This window comes from Orcinus orca, chromosome 11, assembly GCF_937001465.1.
Source record: "Orcinus orca chromosome 11, mOrcOrc1.1, whole genome shotgun sequence".
Taxonomy (NCBI): domain Eukaryota; kingdom Metazoa; phylum Chordata; class Mammalia; order Artiodactyla; family Delphinidae; genus Orcinus; species Orcinus orca.
In genome coordinates this window covers 81430023-81456980 of record NC_064569.1, presented here as the reverse complement: position 1 = coordinate 81456980, position 26958 = coordinate 81430023, and the positions used below count along the sequence as shown (strand labels likewise).

The 26958-nt window shown below is 35.4% G+C and overlaps 1 protein-coding gene across 14 annotated transcripts in view; it reads left to right on the top strand.

The window, feature by feature from the left end:
* ANKS1B (ankyrin repeat and sterile alpha motif domain containing 1B) overlaps nt 1-26958 on the top strand; it is a 1164750-nt gene that overhangs the window by 202915 nt on the left and 934877 nt on the right. For all 14 annotated transcript variants that reach the window (XM_033427668.2, XM_033427671.2, XM_033427675.2 and 11 more), the window contains exons 6-8: nt 6319-6420; nt 10258-10371; nt 11335-11501. In XM_033427668.2, coding sequence (XP_033283559.1) covers nt 6319-6420; nt 10258-10371; nt 11335-11501 — 383 coding nt within the window. The remainder of the gene's footprint in view (nt 1-6318; nt 6421-10257; nt 10372-11334; nt 11502-26958) is intronic.

The window sequence follows — 26958 nt, the reverse complement described above, 5'->3', positions numbered from 1 at the left end:
AATAAAGAAAAAAGAATGAAAAGAACCAAGGACAGTCTCAGAGAGCTCTGGGACAATATTAAATGCGCCAACATTCGAATTATAGGGGTTCCAGAAGAAGAATAGAAAAAGAAAGGGACTGAGAAAATATTTGAAGAGATTATAGTTGAAAACTTCCCTAATATGGGAAAGGAAATAGTTAATCAAGCCCAGGAAGCACAGAGAGTCCCATACAGGATAAATCCAAGGAGAAACACGCCAAGACACATATTAATCAAACTGTCAAAAATTAAATACAAAGAAAACATGTTAAAAGCAGCAAGGGAAAAACAACAAATAACACACAAGGGAATCCCCATAAGGATAACAGCTGATCTTTCAGCAGAAACTCTGCAAGCCAAAAGGGACTGGCAGGACATATTTAAAGTGATGAAGGAGAAAAACCTACAACCAAGATTACTCTACCCAGCAAGGATCTCATTCAGATTTGATGGAGAAATTAAAACCTTTACAGACAAGTAAAAGCTGAGAGAGTTCAGCACGACCAAACCAGCTTTACAACAAATGCTAAAGGATCTTCTCTAGGCAAGAAACACAAGAGAAGGAAAAGACTTACAATAACAAACCGAAAACAATTAAGAAAATGGGAATAGGAACATACATATCGATAATTACCTTAAATGTAAATGGATTAAATGCGCCCACCAAAAGACACAGACTGGCTGAATGGATACAAAACCAAGACCCATATATATGCTGTCTACAAGAGACCCACTTCAGATATAGAGATACATACAGACTGAAAGTGAGGGGATGGAAAAAGATATTCCGTGCAAATGGAAACCAAAATAAAGCTGGAGTAGCAATTCTCATATCACACAAAATAGACTTTAAAATCAAGACTATTAGAAGAGACTAAGAAGGACACTATATAATGATCAAGAGATTGATCCAAGAAGATATAACAATTGTAAATATTTATGCACCCAGCATAGGACCACCTCAATACATAAGGCAAATACTAACAGCCAAAATAGGGGAAATCGACAGTAACACATTCATAGTAGGGGACTTTAACACCCCACTTTCACCAATGGACAGATCATTCAAAATGAAAATAAATAAGGAAACACAAGCTTTAAATGATACATTAAACAAGATGGACTTAATTGATATTTATAGGACATTCCATCCAAAAACAACAGAATACACATTTTTCTCAAGTGCTCATGGAACATACTCCAGGATAGATCATATCGTGGGTCACAAATCAAGCCTTGGTAAATTTAAGAAAATTGAAATTGTATCAAGTATCTTTTCCGACCACAACACTATGAGACTAGATATCAATTACAGGAAAAGACCTGTAAAAAATAGAAACACATGGAGGCTAAACAATACACTACTTAATAACGAAGTGCACTGAAGAAATCAAAGAGGAAATCAAAAAGTACCTAGAAACAAATGACAATGGAGACACGACGACCCAAAACCTATGGGATGCAGCAAAAGCAGTTCTAAGAGGGAAGTTTATAGCAATACAATCCTACCTTAAGATACAGGGAACATCTCGAATAAACAACCTAACCTTGCACCTAAAGCAATTAGAGAAAGAAGAACAAAAAACCCCCAAAGTTAGCAGAAGGAGGAAACCATAAGATTAGACCAGAAATAAATGAAAAAGAAATGAAGGAAATGATAGCAAAGATCAATAAAATTAATAGGTGGTTCTTTGAGAAGATAAACAAAATTGATAAACCATTAGCCAGACTCATGAAGAAAAAAAGGGAGAAGACTCAAATCAATAGAATTAGAAGTGAAAAAGGAGAAGTAACAACTGACACTGCAGAAATACAACAGATCATGAGAGATTACTACAAGCAACTCTATGCCAATAAAATGGACAACCTGGAAGAAATGGACAAACTCTTAGAAATGCGCAACCTGCCAAGACTGAATCAGGAAGAAATAGAAAATATGAACAGACCAATCACAAGCACTGAAATTGAAACTGTGATTAAAAATCTTCCAAAAAACAAAAGCCCAGGACCAGATAGCTTTTCAGCCGAATTCTATCAAACATTTAGAGAAGAGCTAACACCTATCCTTCTCAAACTCTTCCAAAATATAGCAGAGGGAGGAACACTCCCAAACTCATTCTACGAGGCCACCATCACCCTGATACCAAAACCAGACAAGGATGTCAGAAAGAATGAAAACTAGTGGCCAATATCACTGATGAACATAGATGCAAAAACCTCAAGAAAATACTAGCAAACAGAATCCAACAGCACATTAAAAGGATCATACACTATGATCAAGTGAGTTTATTCCAGGAATGCAAGGATTCTTCAATATACACAAATCAATCAATGTGATACAGAATATTAACAAATTGAAGGAGAAAAACCATATGATCATCTCAATCGATGCAGAGAAAGTTTTCGACAAAATTCAACACCCATTTATGATAAAAACCCTGGAGAAAGTAGGCATACAGGGAACTTTCCTCAACATAATAAGGGCCATATGTGACAAACCCACAGCCAACATCATCCCCAGTGTTTCAAAACTGAAAGAATTTCCACTAAGAACAGGAACCAGACAAGGTTGCCCACTCTCACCACTCTTATTCCACATAGTTTTGGAAGTTTTAGCCACAGCAATCTGAGAAGAAAAGGAAATAAAAGGAATCCAAATCGGAAAAGAAGAAGTAAAGCTGTCACTGTTTGCAGATGACATGATACTATACATAGAGAATCCTAAAGATGCTACCAGAAAACTACTAGAGCTCATCAATGAATTTGGTAAAGTAACAGGATACAAAATTAATGCACAGAAATCTCTGGCATTCCTATACACTAATGATGAAAAATCTGAAAGTGAAATCAAGAAAACACTCCCATTTACCATTGCAACAAAAAGAATAAAACGTCTAGTTATAAAACTATCTAAGGATACAAAAGACCTGTATGCAGAAAATTATGAGACACTGATGAAAGAAAGACGATACAAATAGATGGAGAGATATACCATGTTCTTGGGTTGGAAGAATCAACATTGTGAAAATGACTCTACTACCCAAAGCAATCTACAGATTCAATGCAATCCCTATGAAACTACCACTGGTATTTTTCACAGAACTAGAACAAAAAATTTCACAATTTGTATGGAAACACAAAAGACCCCGAATAGCCAAAGCAATCTTGAGAACAAAAAACGAAGCTGGAGGAATCAGGCTCCCTGACTTCAGACTATACTACAAAGCTACAGTAATCGAGACAGTACGGTACTGACACAAAAACAGAAATATAGATCCATGGAACAGGATAGAAAGCCCAGAAATAAACCCACGCACATATGGTCACCTTATCTTTGATAAAGGAGGCAGGAATGTACATTGTAGAAAGGACAGCCTCTTCAGTAAGTGGTGCTGGGAAAACTGGACAGGTAAATGTAAAAGTATGAGATTAGAACACTCCCTAGCACCATATACAAAAATAAGCTCAAAATGGATTAAAGACCTAAATGTAAGGCCAGAAACTATCAAACTCTTAGAGGAAAATATAGGCAGAACACTATGACATAAATCACAGCAAGGTTCTTTTTGACCCACCTCCTAGGGAAATGGAAATGAAAACAAAAATAAACAAATGAGGCCTAATGAAACTTCAAAGCTTTTGCACAGCAAAGGAAACCATAAACAAGACCAAAAGACAACCCTCAGAATGAGAGAAAATATTTGCTAATGAAGCAACTGACAAAGGATTAATCTCCAAAATTTACAAGCAGCTCTTGCAGCTCAATAACAGAAAAAAAAACAACCCAATCCAAAAATGGGCAGAAGACCTAAATAGACATTTCTCCAAAGAAGATACACAGACTGCCAACAAACACATGAAAGAATGCTCAACATCATTAATCATTAGAGAAGTGCGAATCAAAACTACAATGAGATATCATCTCACACCGGTCATAATGGCCATCATCAAAAAATCTAGAAACAATAAATGCTGGAGAGAGTGTGGAGAAAAGGGAACACTGTTGCACTGCTGGTGGGAATGTGATTTGGTACAGCCAATGGAGAACAGTATGGAGGTTCCTTAAAAAACTACAAATAGAACTACCATATGACCAAGCAATCCCACTACTGGGCATATACCCTGAGAAAACCATTTCAAAAAGAGTCATGTACCAAAATGTTCATTGCAGCTCTATTTACAATAGCCAGGAGATGGAAACAACCTAAGTGTCCATCATCAGATGACTGGATAAAGAAGATGTGGCACATATATAGAATGGAATATTACTCAGCCATAAAAAGAAACGAAATTGAGTTATTTGTAGTGAGGTGGATGGACCTAGAGTCTGTCATACAGAGTGAAGTAAGTCAGAAAGAGAAAGACAAATACCGTATGCTAACACATATATATGAAATGAGAAAAAAAAAATGTCATGACGGACCTGAGGGTAAGACAGGAATAAAGACACAGACCCACTAGAGAATGGACTTGAGGATATGGGGAGGGGGAAGGGGTAAGCTGTGACAGAGTGAGAGAGTGGCACGGACATATATACACTACCAAACGTAAAATAGATAGCTAGTGGGAAGCAGCCGCATAGCACAGGGAGATCAGCTTGGTGCTTTGTGACCACCTAGAGGGGTGGGATAGGGAGGGTAGGCGGGAAGGAGACGCCAGAGGGAAGAGATATGGGAACATATGTATACGTATAACTGATTCTCTTTGTTATAAAGCAGAAACTAACACACCATTGTAAAGCAATTATACTCCAATAAAGATGTAAAAAAAAAAATAGACACATGAACCCCAATGTTCATTGTTGCACTATTTACAATAGCCAGGTCATGGAAGCAACCTAAATGCCCATTGACAGACAAATGGATAAACATGTGGTACATATATATACAATGGAATATTACTCAGCCATAAAAAGGAATGAAATTGGGTCATTTGTAGAGACGTGGATGAATCTAAAGACTGCCATACAGAGTGAAGTATGTCAGAAAGAGAAAAACAAATATCGTATATTAACGCATATATGTGGAACTTAGAAAAATGGTACAGATAAACCAGTTTGCACGGTAGAAATAGAGACACAGATATAGAGAACAAACGTATGGACACCAAGGAGGGGAAGCGGTGGGGAGCGGATGTGGTGGTGGTGTGATGAATTGGGAGATTGGGATTGACATATATACATTAATATGTATAAAATAGATAACTAATATGAGCCTGCTGTATACAAAAATAAATAAAATAATATTCAAATAATAAGGCATGGATACAAATTTATGCTTGTAAACAACTGACGTGAGTCTTTTGTGTTTTAAACTATATTTAGTGTGTTTATTTTCCTCAGTAAAAATGTTAAATGAAAAGTATTGGCAGACTATTGCATTGTGATTGTTCTTACGTGAAGTTAAAATTTCATGTATATGTAACTTTGATATGTAACACAATGATATAATAAATGAGGCAAGCAATTAAATTTGTGCAGGTAACACATTTCCATAAAAATTTAAGCAAATACTAATAATTTTATTATAATGAACTAACTGTTGAGGCTAGATCCTGAAACCTGGCTTTGTTTGTGCTTAGATATTTGGGAAGTTTATAAACTTTTTGCTGTTTGCTACATTATACTCTTTACAATAAAATCTCTTTACAATAAACATTTGAGAATTAAAATAATTCCAAAGGTATTTCAGTTACAAACTTTAAGAAGTTTGCTCACCAGGTATTTGATGAGTGTTGCTGACATTGAATATAATGTTGCATAAATAAATATTAAATATTTGACTTTGTATTTGGACAATAATTCAAAATAATCCTGCTTTTTCAACTTTTGTGAATACTAAAGTATTCTAAGACTGTTCTTATACTACTTACATGGTACATTATTGTTATTTTTGCCATATTATACAGAATATATAAAATGACCATTATACTTTAGGAATTTAAATTCTAAATCAGTAATATTTTTCAGCTTGATAGGCTACCATTAGTTAACTAGCTATAACCTCAATTAGCTATAATCTGAAAAAACAATATTAATGAATGGATCAGTGCCCTTTAAGAGTTAATTCATTATCAAGAATGTTCCTAATCTTTGGCATCAGTGGTCTCCCACCTTCTTTCTTACTAAAATTGTGTGTGTGTGTGTGTGTGTGTGTGTGTGTGTGTGTGTCTTAGTTTAAAGAAATCACCTTATGTCCTTGGTCTGTATACGTTTGAAATTACAGCAGTTATGTATTGACTGTATCTTCTAATGATACCCCACTTGTGTACATCTAGTGGGTTTTTCTTTTTCTTTCAGGAATTGATGCCAACATAAAAGATAGCTTAGGTAGAACTGTCTTAGACATTCTGAAAGAACATCCATCTCAGAAATCTCTCCAGATTGCAAGTCTCTTACAAGGTAAAGAGTATTGAATGATGGATGAGTTTGCGTTACAGTTAAGATTAAATTAAAACTGTCCTAGTTTTCTCTTGGGTTTTAACATTTACTTATGAATGAACTTATTATTTGCTTTTTTTTCTGTTATACTTTTAAGCTCAATAATAATTACTACCTTTTAATGTTTTATTTCGGTTTTTCAACTGCTCAGTAATTTTTTAAAAGCTAAAATTTTTTTACTTATGTGATATTAAAAAGCGTTTTTAATTAAACACATGTAATAAATATGTAGTTATGAACTTGAAGGTATTAGGACTGTAAAGTGATGATGCTGAGGTATTATCTTACACTTGAATAATGCTTTAAGAGTTTTCAGGGATTTTCTGTTATTTTGTCTGTTTTCTATAACTGTGAGGTAGATAAGTCAGATATCGTTATTCTTCTTTTTGCACGTGAGGGAAACTGAAGCTCCAAGAGGCTAAGTGACTTGCTCAGACTTATATGTCCTATTCTAAGTGGTAGAACTGGTGTGTAAATGCTGGGTTAACAACAACAAAATTGTACTTAGTTGAAAGAATACAGATTATTTCTTACCAAATCCAGTAGTACAAGATAATTGTCTTGCCAGCCTTTGGTTTTGATAAAGGTCATTTTAAGTACATTTGTAGTTAGTTGCAATTACTAGGTCTATTGAAGGTTTGACAACCACCTAGGTACTACTTTTTCATTTGCAGGATTACATACTTCCCCATTTGATCTAAAAATTTTATGAAAAGTTTAAATTTAAGTGCTTTCCGTTTCTGCTTGGTGATTAGGCCTGATATATAACATGTTCCCTTAAAAATCCAGTTGTTTGTTCTTTCCTTTCCACTTAGCTCCCGCACTGTTCAGTGGGGATTATCCCCTACAGTTGTTACAGATTGGCTGTGAATGTAATAGAGGGAGGTGGGATGGGTGCCAATGGATATCATTTGAGAAGCTGAAGAGCAGCTTTGTCCTGCACGGAGATAGGTGAATTAAAACCATGTTGAGCAGGAGACATGCATAATAGATACAGGAGTCAACAAAGCCCAAAGAGGGGAAAAGAATAGATGCACTACAGGAGGTCATTATGTTCTTTTCTTTCTTTACTTCTGAAACCTCTCAGGGAAGTTCAAACCCCTACAATTTTCTTGTCAATAAAGAAGTTAATTGCAAGTCAAACGCATATAGAGATAAATCAGAGGCGGATACAAGTATGGCTCGTCATATTAATTCAAATTAAGGTCAAGTTGAATGAAAAGTGAAAAATAAAAGAGTGATATATACAGTATTTAAAGAAGTCTTTCCCTTCTAGGCACTTTGTATTTCATATTGGATTTTTGCCTCTAACTGAACTTTAAAAAAACTGAGACTTGTGCATAATATGTCTCTCAGGAGAAGCAAAATAAATGTCATCCACTAAAAAGGGGGCATGACATAATTACAGACATTTCTAACATATTGCACTGGTTCAACTTAGATGAAAATGTTATTATATAGGAGTAAATGTCTGTTCTTTTAAATGGTCAAGATTCATTAGGTATGCCAGTTTGTGATGGAGTATTTGTGACATCTTTGAATTTTTAAAATTATTGTCAAATTTTAGAATGTGAACACATTATATTCTCTGCATTCCTGCTTTTCAAATCACTGGTACAGTTTATTATTTATTTTAAATTAATTAACTAATTAATTTATGGCTGCATTGGGTTTTCGTTGCTGTGTGCAGGGTTTCTCTAGTTGCAGCAAGCGGGGGCTACTCTTCGTTGCTGTGTGGTGGGCTTCTCATTGCGGTGGCTTCTCTTGTTGCGGAGCATGGGCTCTAGGTGCTCGGGCTTCAGTAGTTGCAGCTCGTGGGCTCAGTAGTTTTGGCTCGTGGGCTCTAGAGTGCAGGCTCAGTAGTTGTGGCACATGGGCTTAGTTGCTCCTCAGCATGTGAGATCTTCCTGGACCAGGGCTCAAACCCGTGTCCCCTGCATTGGCTGGCAGATTCTTAACCACTGCACCGCCAAGGAAGTCCCAAATCACTGGTACATTTTAAGTCTTATGAAAAAGTTTGTTATTGTAGTAAAGACAATTTATAGTAGATAAAATTACTGCCTGAGTCAGAAATTTTCAGTATAGAACCCCATAAGTTGCTTTCTTTTCCTATTAGAATTTGCCTAGTAGAATTGCTCTTAGATAGAAACTATTTGGATAGTATGAAAACAAAAGTGGTTGGCATGATAGCACAAAGTTTCTTAAGTGAATTTCAAGAAGAAGGGGTTCCTTCGGAATAAAGAAGTGCGAGTATTGATTTAACCCCTTAGCCAGAGGCTGTAAACCATCCATTGTGGGCTGAATGCCTTTTGGCGGGTAGCAGATATGTTTTGTTTAGATCACATACTTTTGGCTCACACTGTGTTTCTGTAAACATTGAATTAGCTTTCAGCATTTAAAAATCTAGGATTTCAGCTAACTCCCCAGTTTGGGTTTCTCAAAAAAATGCAGGCTTTCGTTTTACTTCATTTCGGAACTTTAGATGGGGCATCTGCTCTCTGGTTAACCAGGCTCTGCAGGCTTTCCATTTTTTTTTGTTACATTGAGGTTGAATGTTAATCGACATTTATCCCTGCATTCAGATGCTATTTTCTTATGATTAAGAGAAAAGTGAGATGCTTCTTGTATCTATCTGGCTTTGCCACTTATTAGCTGAATGAACGTGGCCAAGTTAATAATCCTCCCCCTTTAGTTGTCACCTTAAAAACTGAGATAGTACTAGTGCCTGTGTCATAGTTTTGTGAAGATTAAATGAGTTAATTTATATTAAATACTTAGAACACTGCTGGGTGCATAGTAAGCAATATTTAAGTTTTATTATTATTATATCCTCATCAGAATTGGAAAAATGAAAGACAGGCTGAGTGTGGGACAAAAAAAAAAAAAAAAAAGGTAAAATGTCAATAATAGGGAATTCCCTGGCTGTCCAGTTGTTGGGACTCTGCACTCTCACTGCCAGGGCCTGGGTTTGATCCCTGAACTAGGAGGCTGAATGCCACGCGGCACAGCCAAATAAAATTAAATGAAATAAAATTAAAAAAATAAAATAAATGTCAATAAAAAAAGAATGGGGAAGAACATTATTTCTTTGTTGAACTAAAGTTCAATACGCAATTGTGCTTATCTTACAAGATTACAATACCATCATAAATTAAACTTGTCCCACTTCATGCATGTATGTTACCTGACTGATCATTATATCCATCTGAATTTGATATCCCTGTTTAGGGATGAAGTCTATTCAAAGCATCATTCAGAGAGTTTTCAACCTTCAGGTAGGATATATTTACGGAAACTGAGGATGTTAAGGAAAGGTTGTGACAAAAATTTAGTTTTCAGAAAAAGTATTCATGAGTCTCTTCTAAAATATCTTTTCTGTTTTAATTAAAAAGCTTTAAATTAATAGCTCATCATGAAGTTCTTTCAGTTTGTTTGATTTTTTGAAGTTCTTTAAAAACTTAGGATATAAAGAAATAAATGAAAAAAAGACCATCAAAAGTAAAACAAAGTAGGGCTTCCCTGGTGGCGCAGTGGTTGAGAGTCCGTCTGCCGATGCAGGGGACACGGGTTTGTGCCCCGGTCCGGGAAGATCCCACATGCCGCAGAGTAGCTGGGCCCATGAGCCATGGCCGCTGAGCCTGCGCATCCGGAGCCTGTGCTCCGCAACAGGAGAGGCCACAACAGTGAGAGGCCTGCGTACCGCAAAAAAAAAAAAAAAAAAAAAAAAAAGTAAAACAAAGTTAAAGTTTTTTAAATAAATGAATTCAAGTATGTAATTTCAAAAACTTATATACACAGAATATTTAGACGGTGTGGGAAGGTCAACAGTCCTTGAAGCACACATACAGGAAGATACAACCCAAGAAACACATATTTCATCTCCTGTTGAGTCTCCTTCCCAGAAGACCAAAAGTGAGTAGCTAATTGTAAAACCCTTGAAATGATACTAGTCTGCTATGTACTAAACTGTTATGTTTGTCCTATATGTACAAAAAGGCTCATACTTGTGAAAATGTCAGGTCTAATAAGTTATACTCTATATTTTATCCATTTATTCGGTCAACATTTATTGAGCTCCTGCTATTTGTCAGGCAGTATTCTTGGTCCTGAGATGCAGTGGTGATCAAAGGGACAGTAATCCCTGCTGTCATGAAGTTTACATGGAGTGGGTATTTCACAGTTGACTTATTTTTCCTAAGGTATGTTTTTAATGTAGAATAAAAATATTTATATATGGATTGTAACTGCTAGGTTTTTTTCAGAATGAATTATTGGGATGAAGTTCCTTTCTGAGAATAATTAGAAAAAAATGAATATTTGCATGCAGCCTACAAAATAGTCATGTTGACAGTTGATGCAGATTATATATCTGTTTCTTCTGTTGTCCCTTTATATCATAATTTATTAATTACTTACATAATTATTTGTTTAAATACGTTCTGTTTCTTTTTATTGAACCTAGGAAGTAGGCTCCCAGCACCATTTCAAATTTATTAATGAATTGTTGAATGAATTCTGTCAGTGAAGTATAATGCCCATAAAAGACTACTGAAGATTAAATGCTGTAGTAAATGAAGCCTTAGGAATTGTAATTCCAGATGCTTTTATGTACTACATATATGTAAACCTTCAATACTTATTTCCATTTTGAGAAAGAATAAAAATAGGCAAAACTGGAATTTCTCTTTGTCTTTTAACATTATTGTACTAATGATTTAGTACCTTGCTTTCAGCAAAATAAATTTTCTGACAACTTAATCTTGTTTGCCATATTTTGAGTTCTAGCACCATACTAGTTATATTTTTATTGTTTAACATCAAGTTTTAGCAGTATTCTTTCTTGAAACTTTTGAAAAATTTACTGTTTTCTTAAAGGTGAAACAGTGACTGGTGAATTATCAAAACTCTTGGATGAAATAAAGCTCTGTCAAGAAAAGGATTATTCTTTTGAAGATTTGTGCCACACAATATCAGACCACTACTTAGATAATTTGAGCAAGATTTCAGAGGAAGAACTTGGGAAAAATGGAAGCCAGAGTGTAGTAAGTAAGGGGGGAAAGAAGACAATGTGTCTGTCTTTGCCAGTTTGTTGTGTACCTGAGAGGCATAGGATTTATGTGTTATCCTATCTTCAGATTTAGCCAGTGTCAAATGTCAAGCTTACTGTTGCTCTTGCCCTGATATTCATTGGTGTTTCATTCTCACTGCATGTGTAGGGAAGAAATGCTTTGATAAATCGCTTATGGATTGTGATGATCTCACTGTTAGACCCTCTTAACACATGAATTCATAGTTTCTTTATGTTCTTTTAGTTTTATTGGGCATAATGATATTGGTTTCCAAAGAAAAAAGAAAACCTTCCTTTTGTCTCTTTTCCCTGTTTTCTCTATGATCTGAGTCTAACCCCACCTTGAAGAAGAAAGACAAAGCTGAGCCATGCGTATATACTTCCCCAGCCACTCTGTAAGTCATAATAGGTGAGAGACGTTGTGGAAAGTTTGACCTGCATATTTCTATAATCTTATGCAAATCCAAATGGATTTGCATGCAACCTATAAGCTCAGAATTTAAATCATGTGTTAGAGATTCTTGCTTATTTGGATTTTTATGTTAACACGATAGCAAGAAAAATTGTAGAGAATCAATCAGATTAAAGTCAAGATTTGTGTACCTGTCTTTTATCCTATAGAGGAAGGATTTATAGGATGCATTGGTATTAAAGGAAATGCATTACTATGATATGAATCCTTTTCTCACTTTTAGAACTTAGTTTGTTATAGAAATATTACACTTTCTTCAAAAGCCCATAATAGAGTGGATTGTGTTAAGTATGTCATTTTATTTATGAAAGCTAAAAAAACAATTGCTAAGTATAGTGACTGTTATGAGAACATTTACTTCATTTAGTTACTGAATGTGAGCAGTGACAGTTTCCCAGGGTAGTATTTGCTTGTCTAGGTCCATGGCCAGTCTTACCTTCTAGGCCTGTTTTTTCTTTTTATCCTTTGCCACCCTGTCTTTTGAAAACATCACATTATTGGCTCCAATAAAAGCTCTTTTGAATTATTATGATTAATTATATATATACTGAAGTAAATACTTGTAGTTTTACCAAATGAAATTTTTATATTGATGAAATATTTACTACAGTAATTTTAATGTTAGGACAAAACTCCTTGTTTTAAATAAATCTAAAACAGGTCTATGTTAACTCCAATTACAAACCAGTTACATTTCAACATTTCCTTGAAAGTTGGTTAGAAATTAAAACATATTTATCCTACATAAACAGTACATGGTGTTCAGGTCCACTAAGTGGCTACTTCGGACCCTCTACTTCTTAACCCACAGATTTTCTGAAAGCCCTAATTTTCTAGACCAGTGGTTTCTAATCTTTTCTTGTTGTAGGCACCAGTAGTAAACAAATTTTGAGCAAACATCCCAAATGTATTTATAATTTTATATATATATATATATATATATATATATATATATATACACACACCCATATATACACACACGTATTCTACGAATATATGCTATAAATTATGGGGCATATGCTACAAGAGAAATTCAAGTGAAGAGGATAAAGAATAAGTGTAAAATAGAAGATCTAATTTTTTTTCTTTTATTCAATTGGTATCTTGTGCACTTTGGGCTCTACATGATCTGCTTGGAGAACGTAATTCAAACTTATAGCTTTTGGGTGGGGATGGCAGGGGCTTTTGGCATTTAGAGGGTGACATAATTTGGGGAAATGATGGCCAAGTTTTTCTGTAAGTCAAAGACTGTTATTGTGATAGTAGTAAGGGAGAAATGAATGCTCATAAGTTGAAGTTAAGTTCAAAATTCAAGTTTGTACTTCCATACAAGCAATCACTGTTTGTTCCTGTGACAAACTTTATATTGAGTTCTTTGAAAATATTGTCATACAAAATATTAAAGGTTACGTGAGGCAGAAAAGCAGAGGATACATATGAGTAAGAGCAAGCAGTTCTATTTATCTGGAATAATAAAGTTTATAAAGGGGGACAATGGGAGGTAAGATTAGAAGATAGGTCAAGGTCAGGCCATGGATGATTTTGAATGTCAGGGTGAGAATTTTGGTATTTATTTTTTAGGAAATGAGAAAAATCTAAAGGATTTTAGACACATAAAAGGCTTTATTGGAAGTGGCCTTTCAGAAGTTGAATCCGATAGAACTTGTTATTGAATGTTTAAAAGTAATGCAATTTCTTAGAATCTTCTCTACAGCCTGTGTTTTATTTGGGTCATTCTTGTTTTGTTGAATATCTGTTTCCATTTATCAAAAGTGTTTTTCCAAGTTTTTAAAATGAATTATACTCTCAAATTATGCAAAAAATTTAATTGAGTACTTACAGATCACCTGATATAGATGGTCATTACCACGTTGTGAGCTATAGAATTTATAATAGCAATAATGAGATGCGGTTTCTGACTTCAGGGAGTTCAAAATTTCTACCCCAAGAAGTCTTCGATTGCAGTGTGCAGAAAAGACTAACATATAAACAACAAATATATATTACAAGAGCTGACATTTATTAGGTGCTTGCTATTTGCTGTTCTAATGCTTCATATGACTTATGCCACCTAATCCACACAGTAATCCTAACAATGGAGTTACAGATTTGGGAAATGACTCAGCTGGCAATTGGCAGATCTAGGATTCAAACTCAGAGCCAATGTCATTACTTCCCAGCTACATTTCTTATAATAAACTACCCTGTGGCCAAAGGAATGTTTTTTAAAGGGAGAGGTTAGTGATTTATAGGTATCCATTGAAGTCTTCATGGTGGTAGGGAGAAATTAAACTGGGATATGGAGGAAGGGGACACATTCTTTGCACTTGTATTGGAATGAATGAATGGGAGAGGATTCTAGCCTGCAGAAATAGGATGTGCAAAAGCACAAAGGTGAGGCCTAGCATTTAACATGAGGATGATTTACCATAAGAATTTGTTTTGAAATGTAGTGGGGAGTAAAGCTGGATAAGTAACGATAATATTTAACACTGATGGAACACTTTATTTATATTAACCGATTTAATTCTCACACTAACCCTATGATATAGGTAGTATTATTCCTCCCATTTTACAGATGAGAAAACGAAGGCACAGAGAAATTGTATGACTTTCCCAAGTTTATACGGTAAGTACCAGGGCCAGGATCTGAACAAAGGCAGTCTGGGGCTTGGAGCCATACCCCTTACCACTCAACTATTTACTTAGAGAACAGGGACAAATAATTAGATTTGGGGAGCTAGTCAGAAGTTTAATATTGATGCTGAGGGGAATAACTTTTGAGTATGGGAGTTCTTTCATGAAGGTGACATTTTTAGAAGATAAAAGTGGTAACTATATGTCAGATGTTCTGGGGAGGGATTCAAACAGTGACTCTCAGCAATGGTCATACATTAGACTTATCTGGGAAGACTTCAGAAAATACTGACACCCTCAGGTATCATGGCAGACCAACTAAATCAAAATTGTTTTGGCTGACTCTGAGCATTGTTCTTTTTTTTTTTTTAGCATCTTTATTGGAGTATAATTGCTTTACATTGTTGTGTTAGTTTCTGCTGTATAACAAAGTGAATCAGCTATATGTATACATATATCCCCATATCCCCTCCCTCTTGCGTCTCCCTCCCACCCTCCCTATCCCACCCCTCTAGGTGGTCACAAAGCACCAAGCTGATCTCCCTGTGCTATGCGGCTGCTTCCCACTAGCTATCTATTTTACATTTGATAGTGTATATATGTCCATGCCATTCTCTCACTTCGTCCCAGCTTACCCTTCCCCCTCCCCATGTCCTCAAGTCCATTCTCTACATCTGTGTCTTTATTCCTGTCCTACCCCTAGGTTCTTCAGAACCTTTTTTTTTTTTTTTTTTTAGATTCTATATATATGTGTTAGCATACAGTATTTGTTTTTCTCTTTTTGACTTACTTCACTCTGTATGACAGACTCTAGGTCCATCCACCTCACTACAAATAACTGAATTTCATTTCTTTTTATGGCTGAGTAATATTCCATTGTATATATGTGCCACATCTTTATCCATTCTTCTGTCGATGGACACTTAGGTTGCTTCCATGTCCTGGCTATTGTAAATAGTGCTGCAGTGAATATTGTGGTACATGACTCTTTGAATTATGTTTTTTTCAGGGTATATGCCCAATAGTGGGATTGCTGGGTCATATGATAGTTCTATTTTTAGTTTTTTAAGGAACCTCCATACTATTCTCCATAGTGGCTGTATCAATTTACATTCCTACCATTAGTGCCAGAGGGTTCCCTTTTCTTCACACCCTCTCCAGCATTTATTATTTGTATATTTTTTGATGATGGCCATTCTGACTGGTGTGAGGTGATATCTCATTGTAGTTTTGATTTGCATTTCTCTAATGATTAGTGATGTTGAGCATCCTTTCATGTGTTTGTTGGCAATCTGTATATCGTCTTTGGAGAAATGTCTATTTAGGTCTTCTGCCCATTTTTGGATTGGGTTGTTTGGTTTTTTGATACTGAGCTGCATGAGCTGCTCATATATTTTGGAGATTAATCCTTTGTCAGTTGCTTCATTTGCAAATATTTTCTCCCATTCTGAGGGTTGTCTTTTGGTCTTGTTTATGGTTTCCTTTGCTGTGCAAAAGCTTTTAAGTTTCATTAGGTCCCATCTGTTTATTTTTGTTTTTATTTCAATTTCTCTAGGAGGTGGGTCAAAAAGGATCTTGTTGTAATTTATGTCATAGAGTGTTCTGCCTATGTTTTTTTGGTTTTTTTTTTGTTTCTTTTTTAACATCTTTATTGGAGTATAATTGCTTTAGAATGGTTTCTGCTTTATAACAAAGTGAATCAGTTATACGTATACATATGTCCCCATACCTCTTCCCTCTTGCATCTCCCTCCCTCCCACCCTCCCTATCCCACCCCTCTAGGTGGTCACAAAGCACCGAGCTGATCTCCCTGTGCTATGTGGCTGCTTCCCACTAGCTATCTATTTTACGTTTGGTAGTGTATATATGTCCATTCTACCTATGTTTTCCTCTAAGAGTTTTATAGTGTCTGGCCTTACATTTAGGTCTTTAATCCATTTTGAGTTTATTTTTGTATACGGTGTTAGGGAGTGTTCTTTTTTTTTTTTTTTTTTTGCGGTACGTGGGCCTCTCACTGTTGTGGCTTCTCCCGCTGTGGAGCACAGGCTCTGACGTGCAGGCTCAGCAGCCATGGCTCATGGGCCCAGCCGCTTCGCAGCATGTGGGATCCTCCTGGACCGGGGCACAAACCCGTGTCCCTTGCATCAGCAGGCAGACTCTCAACCACTGTGCCAACAGGGAAGCCCAGGGAGTGTTCTAATTTCATTCTTTTACATGTAGCTGTCCAGTTTTCCCAGCACCACTTATTGAAGAGGATGTCTTTTCTCCATTGTATACTCTTGCCTCCTTTATCAAAGATAAGGTGACCATATGTGCATGGGTTTATCTCTGGGCTTTCTCTCCTGTTCCATTCATCTATATTTCTGTTTTTGTGCCAGTACCGTACCATACTGTCTTGATTACTGTAGCTTTGTAGTATAGTCTGAAGTCCGGGAGCCTGATTCCTGCAGCTCCCTTTTTCTTTCTCAAGATTGCCTTCACTATTTGGGGTCTTTTGTGTTTCCATACAAATTACGCAATTTTTTGTTCTAGTTCTGTGAAAAATGCCACTGGCAGTTTGATAGGGATTGCATTGAATCTGTAGATTGATTTGGGTTGTATAGTCATTTTCACAGTGTTGATTCTTTGAGCATTGTTCTTTTAAAAAGCTTGTTCTAACATGCACATTATTGGCCTAGAGGACCAAAAATCTGCTGGGACCTTACTGAGGTAATTCAGGCCTCAGATGATGCATCTGAACTGAGGTCTTGATAACACCACAGGATTATAGAATTTTAGATCTAAATAAATCTGATAGATCTTCTGGTGCCCAGCCTAATTCCCATACTGTCCAGTGTAAGAGCTCTCTTGAATTAGGGAGCTTTTTAGTTTATCATTCAGGAAAATTCAAAGTATAGTCCATCCATAGTCCTAAATTACAATTATTTCTATATTTTAATGCAATATCAAATGTGGAAAACAGGTTTGTTTATTATTCACATTTTTGGCTGAGGATGGGCATTTGGGTTCATTTAAACTTTAATTTTAGATTATATGAAACATTCAACTTCTTCATTGTAATATGAAAAATAATTCCAAAATTTAAAAGAAATCAAAATGTAAGGAAAATATGTTTTGTAGCATTTATGTTATTAATAAATGTATTTTTCATATTAATTATTTGGCTTGAATTTTGTGCGTATTTTAACTATTCTTCATCAGTTTAGCTTTTATTGCTTTTTTCTTCCGATAGAGGGCGCTCTAATTCAGTAATTTAAAATACAAAATCAGCCGTCTTATGTAAGAACTTTTATTTTTGTATTGGAGGTTTGGGTTTTATTAAAATATTAGCCTTAAGGTGGTAGTTTGAATAATTTTACTAAAATAAGTGAATTAGAAATTAAATTCTTATTATGATTGTATCTATTTGATAGAAGGTTTTACATTTAATGTGAAGGGCATCTCAAGTTAAAATTACATTTTATTTTGCATAAATTTTAATTCAAAAGTCAGTCTGTTTTTAATTATTTTGTAATACGCATATGGAATCATTTTCTAAGTTGAATTAAGACATTATATAATCTAGAATGTAAATTTTGAAGAAATATAAATATCTTCACATTCTTTTCAACCCCTGAAATTTAGGTTTTTGAAAGAATATAAAATTATCTGAAAAAAATTTTCTATTCTCTTCATTTGTTTTTCCAAGTCATATTTGCAGCTTTCCCTCCATGTCTGTAAACAACGTACACAACTCTTAAATGTGAACACACGATGCCTTAGAGAAATTTGATGATAACATAAGATCATTAGAGCAAATTTCAGAATTTAGGTTTCAGGAAAACATTGTTTTAAGATATAAAATTAAAAAGGCATTATTGCCTCATCAGCCTGTGCTTCTAAGAAATAAATAAGAAGCATCAGGGATGAAATGCATTATGTAATTTTTCTTCTGAGGGGAAACCTAGACACAAGCAGCATCTAAAGGTTATTGTTTGAAAGGGGTTGTGTTGGCAGGTTTTTCTTTCTTTTTTTTTTTGCAGTACGCGGGCCTCTCACTGTTGTGGCCTCTCCCGTTGCAGAGCACAGGCTCCGGACACGCAGGCTCAGCAGCCATGGCTCACGGGCCCAGCCGCTCTGCGACATGTGGGATCTTCCCGGACCGGGGCACGAACCCATGTCCCCTGCATTGGCAGGCGGACTCTCAACCACTGCGCCACCAGGGAAGCCCTGTTGGCAGGTTTTGAGCTATTTAACTCTTCTCGCTTATCTCTTTTATGTTATTTCACTTTCGGTCCAATGTAGAATCCTTAATTATGTTTAAGCTTTCTGAAGTATGAGATATTTAGCATTTTAAGATTTCAGGTTCAACTTCTCAGTTTTTATGCCAAGCTTCTATAAATTGCATGAGAGCACTCTCAGGGTGGGGAGGGGTGTCTATAGGAAAATATAGTTAATTTGGTGCCAAAATTTTCAAGTCTTAAAATAGACTCAAATTAGGCTGCCTAAAATTCAAATGGTGTTTCTGATACAAAGTTAACTTTCAAACATATTTTAACACAATTCTAGAGCTTAATATCAGGAATGCAGAAATTTCAGAATTGTGAGAGACTTTAGTGGCTATCTCATCCAGTTCCTGTCAGAATCAGAGTACTTCGGGAAATGAATTTTCTATATAGAGTGTTCTTCTTACAAGATTGTAAGTGATTCTTTAGCATATATGAATTTTTTAAATAGTGGAGCTAAATCTTAAGCAGTGGTAACTATTATTTTATTGGGAATATAATATTCAGAAGGGTATTTGTAACTTTAATAATTCATGTCTTACATAGTTGAACAAATTTTTTGGAAGTGATGACTCAAGGCTGCTGTGTATTAAGCCCAGGTTTGGTTTGTCCTAACAGATTCTCCAGGATTTAGGGAATGCATAGATTCTGTTGACCTATATTTGTATTTTGAAACTGATACCATTAACCATATATATGTACTAAATGTACACGCAAGGAAAAATCCAGAATCAGAATGGTAAGATTTTTGTCTCTATTTTTACCCTAGGAAGAAAATTTGTACCTTTAGTGAATCTAAGAAGATCCTTTAGATAAATGGCTACTAGGATAAAAGAGACACTCTTCTGAATTTCAGACACAATTGCTTTTATCTTTCATGTCACATCTCTGTTCTATTTTGTCTTATAAGTTTATACATTTTTAAATATTACTTCTTATAGACTCCTTGATGGCATGATCTGTATTTGATTGACCTCTGTAATCACATCCTGCCTAGCACAATGACTTGAATGTAGTGGTCTCTCAGTGAAAGTTCATTGAATGAATAAATACATAAGAAGGCAGACACTGCATGTGAGTGCACATCTTCTTGTAAATAAACCATCATCATCGAAAAACATGTTTAATTATTTGGAGGTGAATTTCAGAGTACAGGGACAAGTGTTTTTCCATCAAGCATGGAGTTTCAATTTTTTAGGGAGGTAACTTAGTCTAGCAGTTAATAGCATAAACCTGGGTTTGCATTCTTGTTCCGCCACTTACTAGCAGAGTGACCTTTGGAAGATATTTGATCTTTTCAAGCCTTTGTTTACTCATTACTAAAAAAAAAAAAAAGTTTAATATGGTTTTCTGTCAGTCACAGAAAAAGAGCTATTTTCTTTTGTGTTGTTAAAAACATGCCATCTTGATTTTTATGTTTCATAGACTTTGTCTAGCTTTGTCTAGACTTTCTAATAATCACTCAGTGTCAACATAGAGGGGATTTCTCTAGTGAAATGCTAAATAAATATTCAGTTCTTGGATTAGTCATAGTCACTATTTTTCTTTGAAAAAACCAATCATCTATTATAGTCAGGTCTGCACATGTTAGGGAGGAATAGCAAACATGGCAAATAATTGATCTTACATGAAAAATTATCTCAATAAACAGATTCCTGTCTCAAAGTAAAAACACAGAATTCAATGGGACTTAATATAAAATCCCCAATTAGATTCCTAAAAATTTAGTGATATAAGATGGGAGAGGTTTAATTTGGGGGAATAGTTCATGCAAAAAGTTCTGGGTGTTTAAGTGACCAAAATTGCAATGTGAACCAACAGTGAAATGTGGCTGCTAAAAATCAATAAACAGTTTCCAAGCTTTGATCTCTGAAAATAGCATTTATTAAGTACTAAGTTTTAACTAAGTTCTAGACATTGTGGTAAGCATGTTAAAGTCATTATCTCCTTTATTCCTCACAACAGTGCGATGAGGTAGGTTTTATTATTCTCAATGTGGAAATTAAGAGTAAAATAACTTGGCCAGGGTCATAGAACTATCAAAAAGTGAAGCTGCTATCTGAACTTAGGTTTGCTATCTTACAAGATGATGATTCTAACCATTAGGTCAGCCTGTCTGTCATTAGTACCTTCCACATTGACTACCCTTACCTTTTCATCATCCCCACCATCTTGCAATTTCACTTGAATTATTGCAGGAGCCTCTTATCCTATCTTCTAGTTTTCTCTCTTCACTTGCCCCAATTTATTCTTGATACTCTTGCCAAATCAATATGCCTTAAGTGTAATTCTGATTATTTCATTCTCCTCAAAGCTAGCACTGGTCCTCACTATACAAATTCAGTACAGAACAGAATTTTAACTCTGGCATTCAAGGCCTTCCATGTTCTAGCTTCATCATGTATTTCCAGCTTTCTTCCATTAATGTCTTAGATAAATTTAATGTTCTGGTAAAATACATTATTCTCAAGTGTGTGTCTTTCAAATAGATTATTCTCAAGCGTGTGTCTTTCCTTATCTCTGCTCATGCTCACATGTTTTATCCATGTGTAATTCTTTTCCCTATTGTTTTTACTTATTGAAAACCATCCTTCGCAAAACCTTTTTTGATCCTCCTATTTAGATCCAACTATTTGGATCAGATATCATTAATTTTATTTATATACCTATTATGCAGATTTCATAGTCTGCAGTGTAGTATTGGTGCAAAATCTTCTTTTTTGACTTTGCTTAGAAGCCCTTTGATGACAGGGAAATATTGATCTCTGTGTGTGAGTGTGTATCCATAGCATAGTTCCTCACTCACGTGCTTAATAAACATTTGTTAAATTGATAATGATACACAATGGACATCAAAAGTCTGTTTAATAACTGAATTTAGTGTATACCTATGGAAGAGCTCTAACAAGGAGTCTTTTTAATCTCAGAAGAACTTCCTCTGTTGGTTGATGTTTCAAATAATGAATGCCTCACCATTTGATTTGAAGATGAAGTGAAATACCCAGTTAAACTATATTATAAACTTCCTCACAACATAAAATCACAAACATCTTAGGTCAAGTCATACCTTTCTTAAGTAGTAATGCATCTCTTTTACTAATAACAAAGAAGTCTTACATTGCAAATACCATGTTTGATTCCTGATAACATAGAAAAAGGAAATCTACTATAAGAATATGGGAACATATATCTCAATTATATTATTAAATTTTCAAATCTTCAATTTTGTGATAAACATTTTTTTAATTCATCACTGTTATTCTTTCTGTATAAGTTGAGAGGGCCTATTTTTGAAGCAGTTTTTTCAGTTAATCATAAAGAAAATGGGCTTAAGCCTACACCCTACGTTTTCCCCCAATTGTTAATGATTATTGCTGATTATGATGTGCTCAACTGATGCATAGTATTATTTTGTGCACATTTTAAAATGTGTTTGACACTAAAATATCTTAATACTAAGAGCATTCTGTTAAGGTATCCAAAGGCAGCAAACTCCCTTCCTAATTAAACTTTTATATATTCGAATTTTATGAAGTTTGTGAAGTGATCATTTTATCTACTCTGCAGATGCAACATCAGCCAATTTTTGTTCTGATATTTTCATTCTCTCTGATCTCTCTCTAATGTCTAACTTGAATTTAATCTTCCTAACAGAAGAACTCAGCTATTATGATTTCCCTGAGAATCTATACTTTATACTCAGGAGTTAATTGTAATATTTTGTTGAAAATTTGATAATAATTCAACTTTATTCTAATCTTACTCTCCAGATAATGATGAAGTTAATTTTTGACAGCTCTTAGCCGCATGTCACATTTACCTTGTTCGTTTGCCATAATGCACCTGATTTGTAGTTCTGTTTCATGGTGCGCATTTGAGAGTTCTTGATTCTCTTTTGGAGTAAAGGCCTTGGACAGCCTGCCATTATAAAGGAATCCTATTTTGCTTCCTAATGCTGAAGGAAATCAGTCTAGAGCCTGAGCTTAAAGAGACATGTCAGTGGCGATAATCACTTATCTTCATGTTCAGGGAAATGTTTTTCACCTTGAAGAGCAAATTAATACTAATGGAATATTGGACTAGTAACCAAGAAAAAATTACTGAAATCGCTCATGCTTCTAACGTATTTTATCATGGGGCCATTTGGGACGTGACTACTGAATATTGGAATCAATTCAGCCTCTAACAGATGAAGAATTAGATTTCTCTACGATACAATCAAAGTCAGTAACAGTAGATGGAAAAGATACTGTGTGGCCTGCTTTAATCTCAGGATTAGAATTTTAAAATTGTCTGGTATTATTTTAACTTGCTTTTGCCAGAATTTTTATTTCTACCATCTATGCTTTTTAAAGTTTAAATGTTTTGGTTGCTTGCAGTTTCACAACAGTTCCATTTAGTTGATAGCTGCCAGTCTATACTACCAAATCATTAATAATGAGAAACAAAGTCTTAATTTGGAGAAAGAATGAGGTAGTCAAGAAAATGAATTTGATGGGGGAGTGAAAGGTCCTAAAATGAATGAAGATAATGAACCAGTGAGAAGTGTATATTAGTAAAAGTGGAACTAGCTTGCCCCCCAAATGAATGAGACAAACGTTGACATATGTTACATCTTTTCCTATAATCATCCATTCTATGTTGCTGAAATAAATCTATTCTAGCCTTGAAGAAGATTTTCTTTTTGCTCTATAATCTTGCTTTTACTTAGCAAAGTGCCATTTTCCTAAACATTTAAAGAATCTTTATTGTCATAGTTATTATCATCAGCTTCACTAACTTACTGAGTCCCCACCTTAAGGAATTATACTAATTTCTTCAATAACATGTATTTGTAACTTGGAGTAACATTTTAGTGTAGTAAATAGGAACTTTGAACTCAAACTCAAAGACTTGTGTTTGAATCCCAGTTCTACTCCTTAGATAAATACTACCCTGATCTTCAGATTTCTCATCTGCAGCAAAGTGTTTCTAAAAGGTCTTTCTCACCTCGACCTACTGAATCAGAATGTCTGGAGCTGGATTACTTACAAGAAAACTCCCTAGGTGATTCTTATGCTGTTTGTGAACTGCACTATAACAGTTTAAAAATGTTGATTTCTTTGAGTCAACTACTCAGACCCATTTTCTTCTTACCCACATGTATCTATGGATCTCAGATTCCAATGATCTGACCCTAATTTGCCTTTACTTTCTCTTACTGCTCCTATGAATGCAAATTTGATTGGTCATCAAGGCAAAATGACTTACCGTTTAAGGTTTGCTTTTCCTGTTTCTGTGAAAAATGCCATTGGAATTTTGATAGGTATTGCATTGAATCTATAGATGGCTTTGGACTAATATGGAACTTTTAGCAATATTGATTCTCCTGATCCATGAACACAGACTATCTTTCCATATGTTTGTGTCTTCATTTTCTTTTAAGTGTTGTAGTTTTCAATTAATCATAAAGATTAATAGATCTTTCACCTTGGTTAAATTTATACATAAGTATTGTATTGTTTTTGATACTCTTGTGAATTGGATTGTTTTCTTTATTTTTCAGATATTTTGTTGTTAGTGTATAGAAATGCAAATGATTTCTATATGTTGGTTTTGTATCCTGCAGCTTAACTGAATTTATTGATTAGTTCTAGGTTTTTTGGTGGATTCCATTGGAATCTGAGATCCACAGATGGAGGTGGAGTCTTTAGGATTTCCCATATATGACATCATATTGTCTGCAAAGACAGTTTTCCTCTTTCCTTTTTGATTTGTATGCCTTTTATTTCTTTTTCTTGCCTGATTGCTCTGGCTAGGACTTACAGTACTATGTCGAATAGGAGCAGTGAGAGTAGGCACCCTCTTGTCTTGTTCTTAGTCTTAGAGGAAAAGCTTTCAACCTTTCACCATTGAGTATGATGTTAGCTGTGGGCTTGTCATATATGGCCTTTATTATGTTGAGATATGTTCTTTCTATACCCCATTTGTTGAGTGTGTTTATCATGAAAGGATGTTGAATTTTGTCAAAAGCTTTTTCTGCATCTATTGAGATGATCATATGATTTTTATCTTTCATCCTATGTAACTTAACTTTATTCTTGAAATTAAATAAAACTGGTGTTAAAGTACCATATAAAGTATAAAGTGGTATTCAAAAGAATATATTATCATCCTTTCATTTTCAGTTCTTCAAATTCGTAGACTATACTCACTGCTGCTCACTTGTCCTTAAAATTCTGTCTTCTCTGTTATAACCCAACTTTGGCCTGCTTCTCCCTGACCCCCCTCCTTATTTACGTAAAACTATGTAGGAATGAAACTAAACCTATTTCAAGTGCTTGTTATCATTCCTAGCAGAGAGTAAGTGCTCAATAAATTTTTTCTGGATATTCAAATACTCTTTTAAAATTTGATGTTATCGATGTCTTCCTTTTCATCCATTCTGTTATATCTAATCAGAACTCATTTCATTTCCTCATAACTATAACCCACAAGGTTCTGGGCAACATAAATTAAGATGAGGTCATTTCACCCGCATAATCTTCAAAGATTGTATTGGCCCAAAGCATCCTTCTTGGGAGTTAAGCAAAGTGCCAGATAAGGCCTCAGGAAGAGAGATGTTCACAGAGATTGAATGTGTTTCATGTTCACAATAACTTATTAATTGTCCTTCTACTGGTGTCATCCTTCTTCCAATACATAACCATAGTACACAAGAAAAGTGTGTGTGTGTGTGTGTGTGTGTGTGTGTGTGTGTGTGTGCCTGTGAAGAGGGAGAGTAGAAGAGGAGAAGAGAGAGATCATAATATTATCAATAAGGACTTGTATCTCTGCCCTTTGATTTAAGAGTTCTCTAATTTTATCCTGTCCTTTAGAACAAGTGACATTTTATGGTTTTGAGAATGTAGCCATAAACACTGAAAAATCTGATCTTTTCTAGACATAGTAATGTCACAGTGCAAAGCATTAAATTCTGTATTCATAGATCAGATATGAGAAGGTATACTTCAAAATTCTTTTCTTATCTGTAACCTAATCTTAAGACGTACTTTGATTATTCATAAAGCTGGAGGCATATTTACTTAACCAAGATATTCTGACTCACACACAATGATGAGATAGAGTAATTAGGGGGTGGTGTGGTTGTTTATATACAGTGGCTAGAGGAGACCTCTCTGAGGAGTGATGTATAAACTGTAATCTGAAGGAAGAGAAGAATCCTGTCATATAAAGTACCAAGGAAAGAAAATGTGGAATAAAATTAAATACTCTTTCCTGAGGTGGGAAAGAGCTTAATATGTTTAAGTACCAGAAAGGAGGGCAAAGGAGTGAAGCAGAGTATACTGAACTATGTAGAGAATAGAATGGAATGGGATTGGAAAGCCAGATTAGACAGGGCCTTGTAGGTCATGGAAAGTGGTCTGATTTTGTTTTTTTAAATAAAAAGTTTTTAAGCGGGGAAGTGATATGATCTGATTCATGGGAGCAAAGTTGGAAAGTTCCTGCTTCCTGTAAATTCACTGCTAATTCTATTTTTTTTAATATCAGATGTCTGTATGATATTATAGAATAATACATTTAATGATATGCTTAACAGTTAGGAACTGGGCTGCACAGCAGGAGGTGAGCAGCGGGCCAGCAAGCAAGCTTCATCTGCTGCTCCCCATTGTTCCCCATTGCCGGCATTACCACCTGAACCATCCCCCCCGCAGTGTTCACATTACCACCTGAACCATTCTGCCCTCCGCACCCCCCGTGGAAAAATTGTCTTCCAAGAAACCGGTCCCTGTTGCCAAAAAGGTTGGGGACCGCTGAACTAGGCAACCACTGTCCTTGTTGTTTGTGTTTTCCTTTCCTGGCTCCTCCTCCTCACAGTCCCTTGGCTTTCTTCCCCCCCCCCCCCCCCGCCACCGCGCCACAGGGCTTGCAGTGTCTTAGTTCCCTGACCAGGGGTTGAACCCAGGTCCACTCCATGAAAGCACAGAGTCCTAACCACTGGACCGCCAGGGAAGTCCTTTTCTGTTCTTTATTGAGCATTCTCTTCCATGGAGAGGGAACAGCTCTTTGTGTTCAGA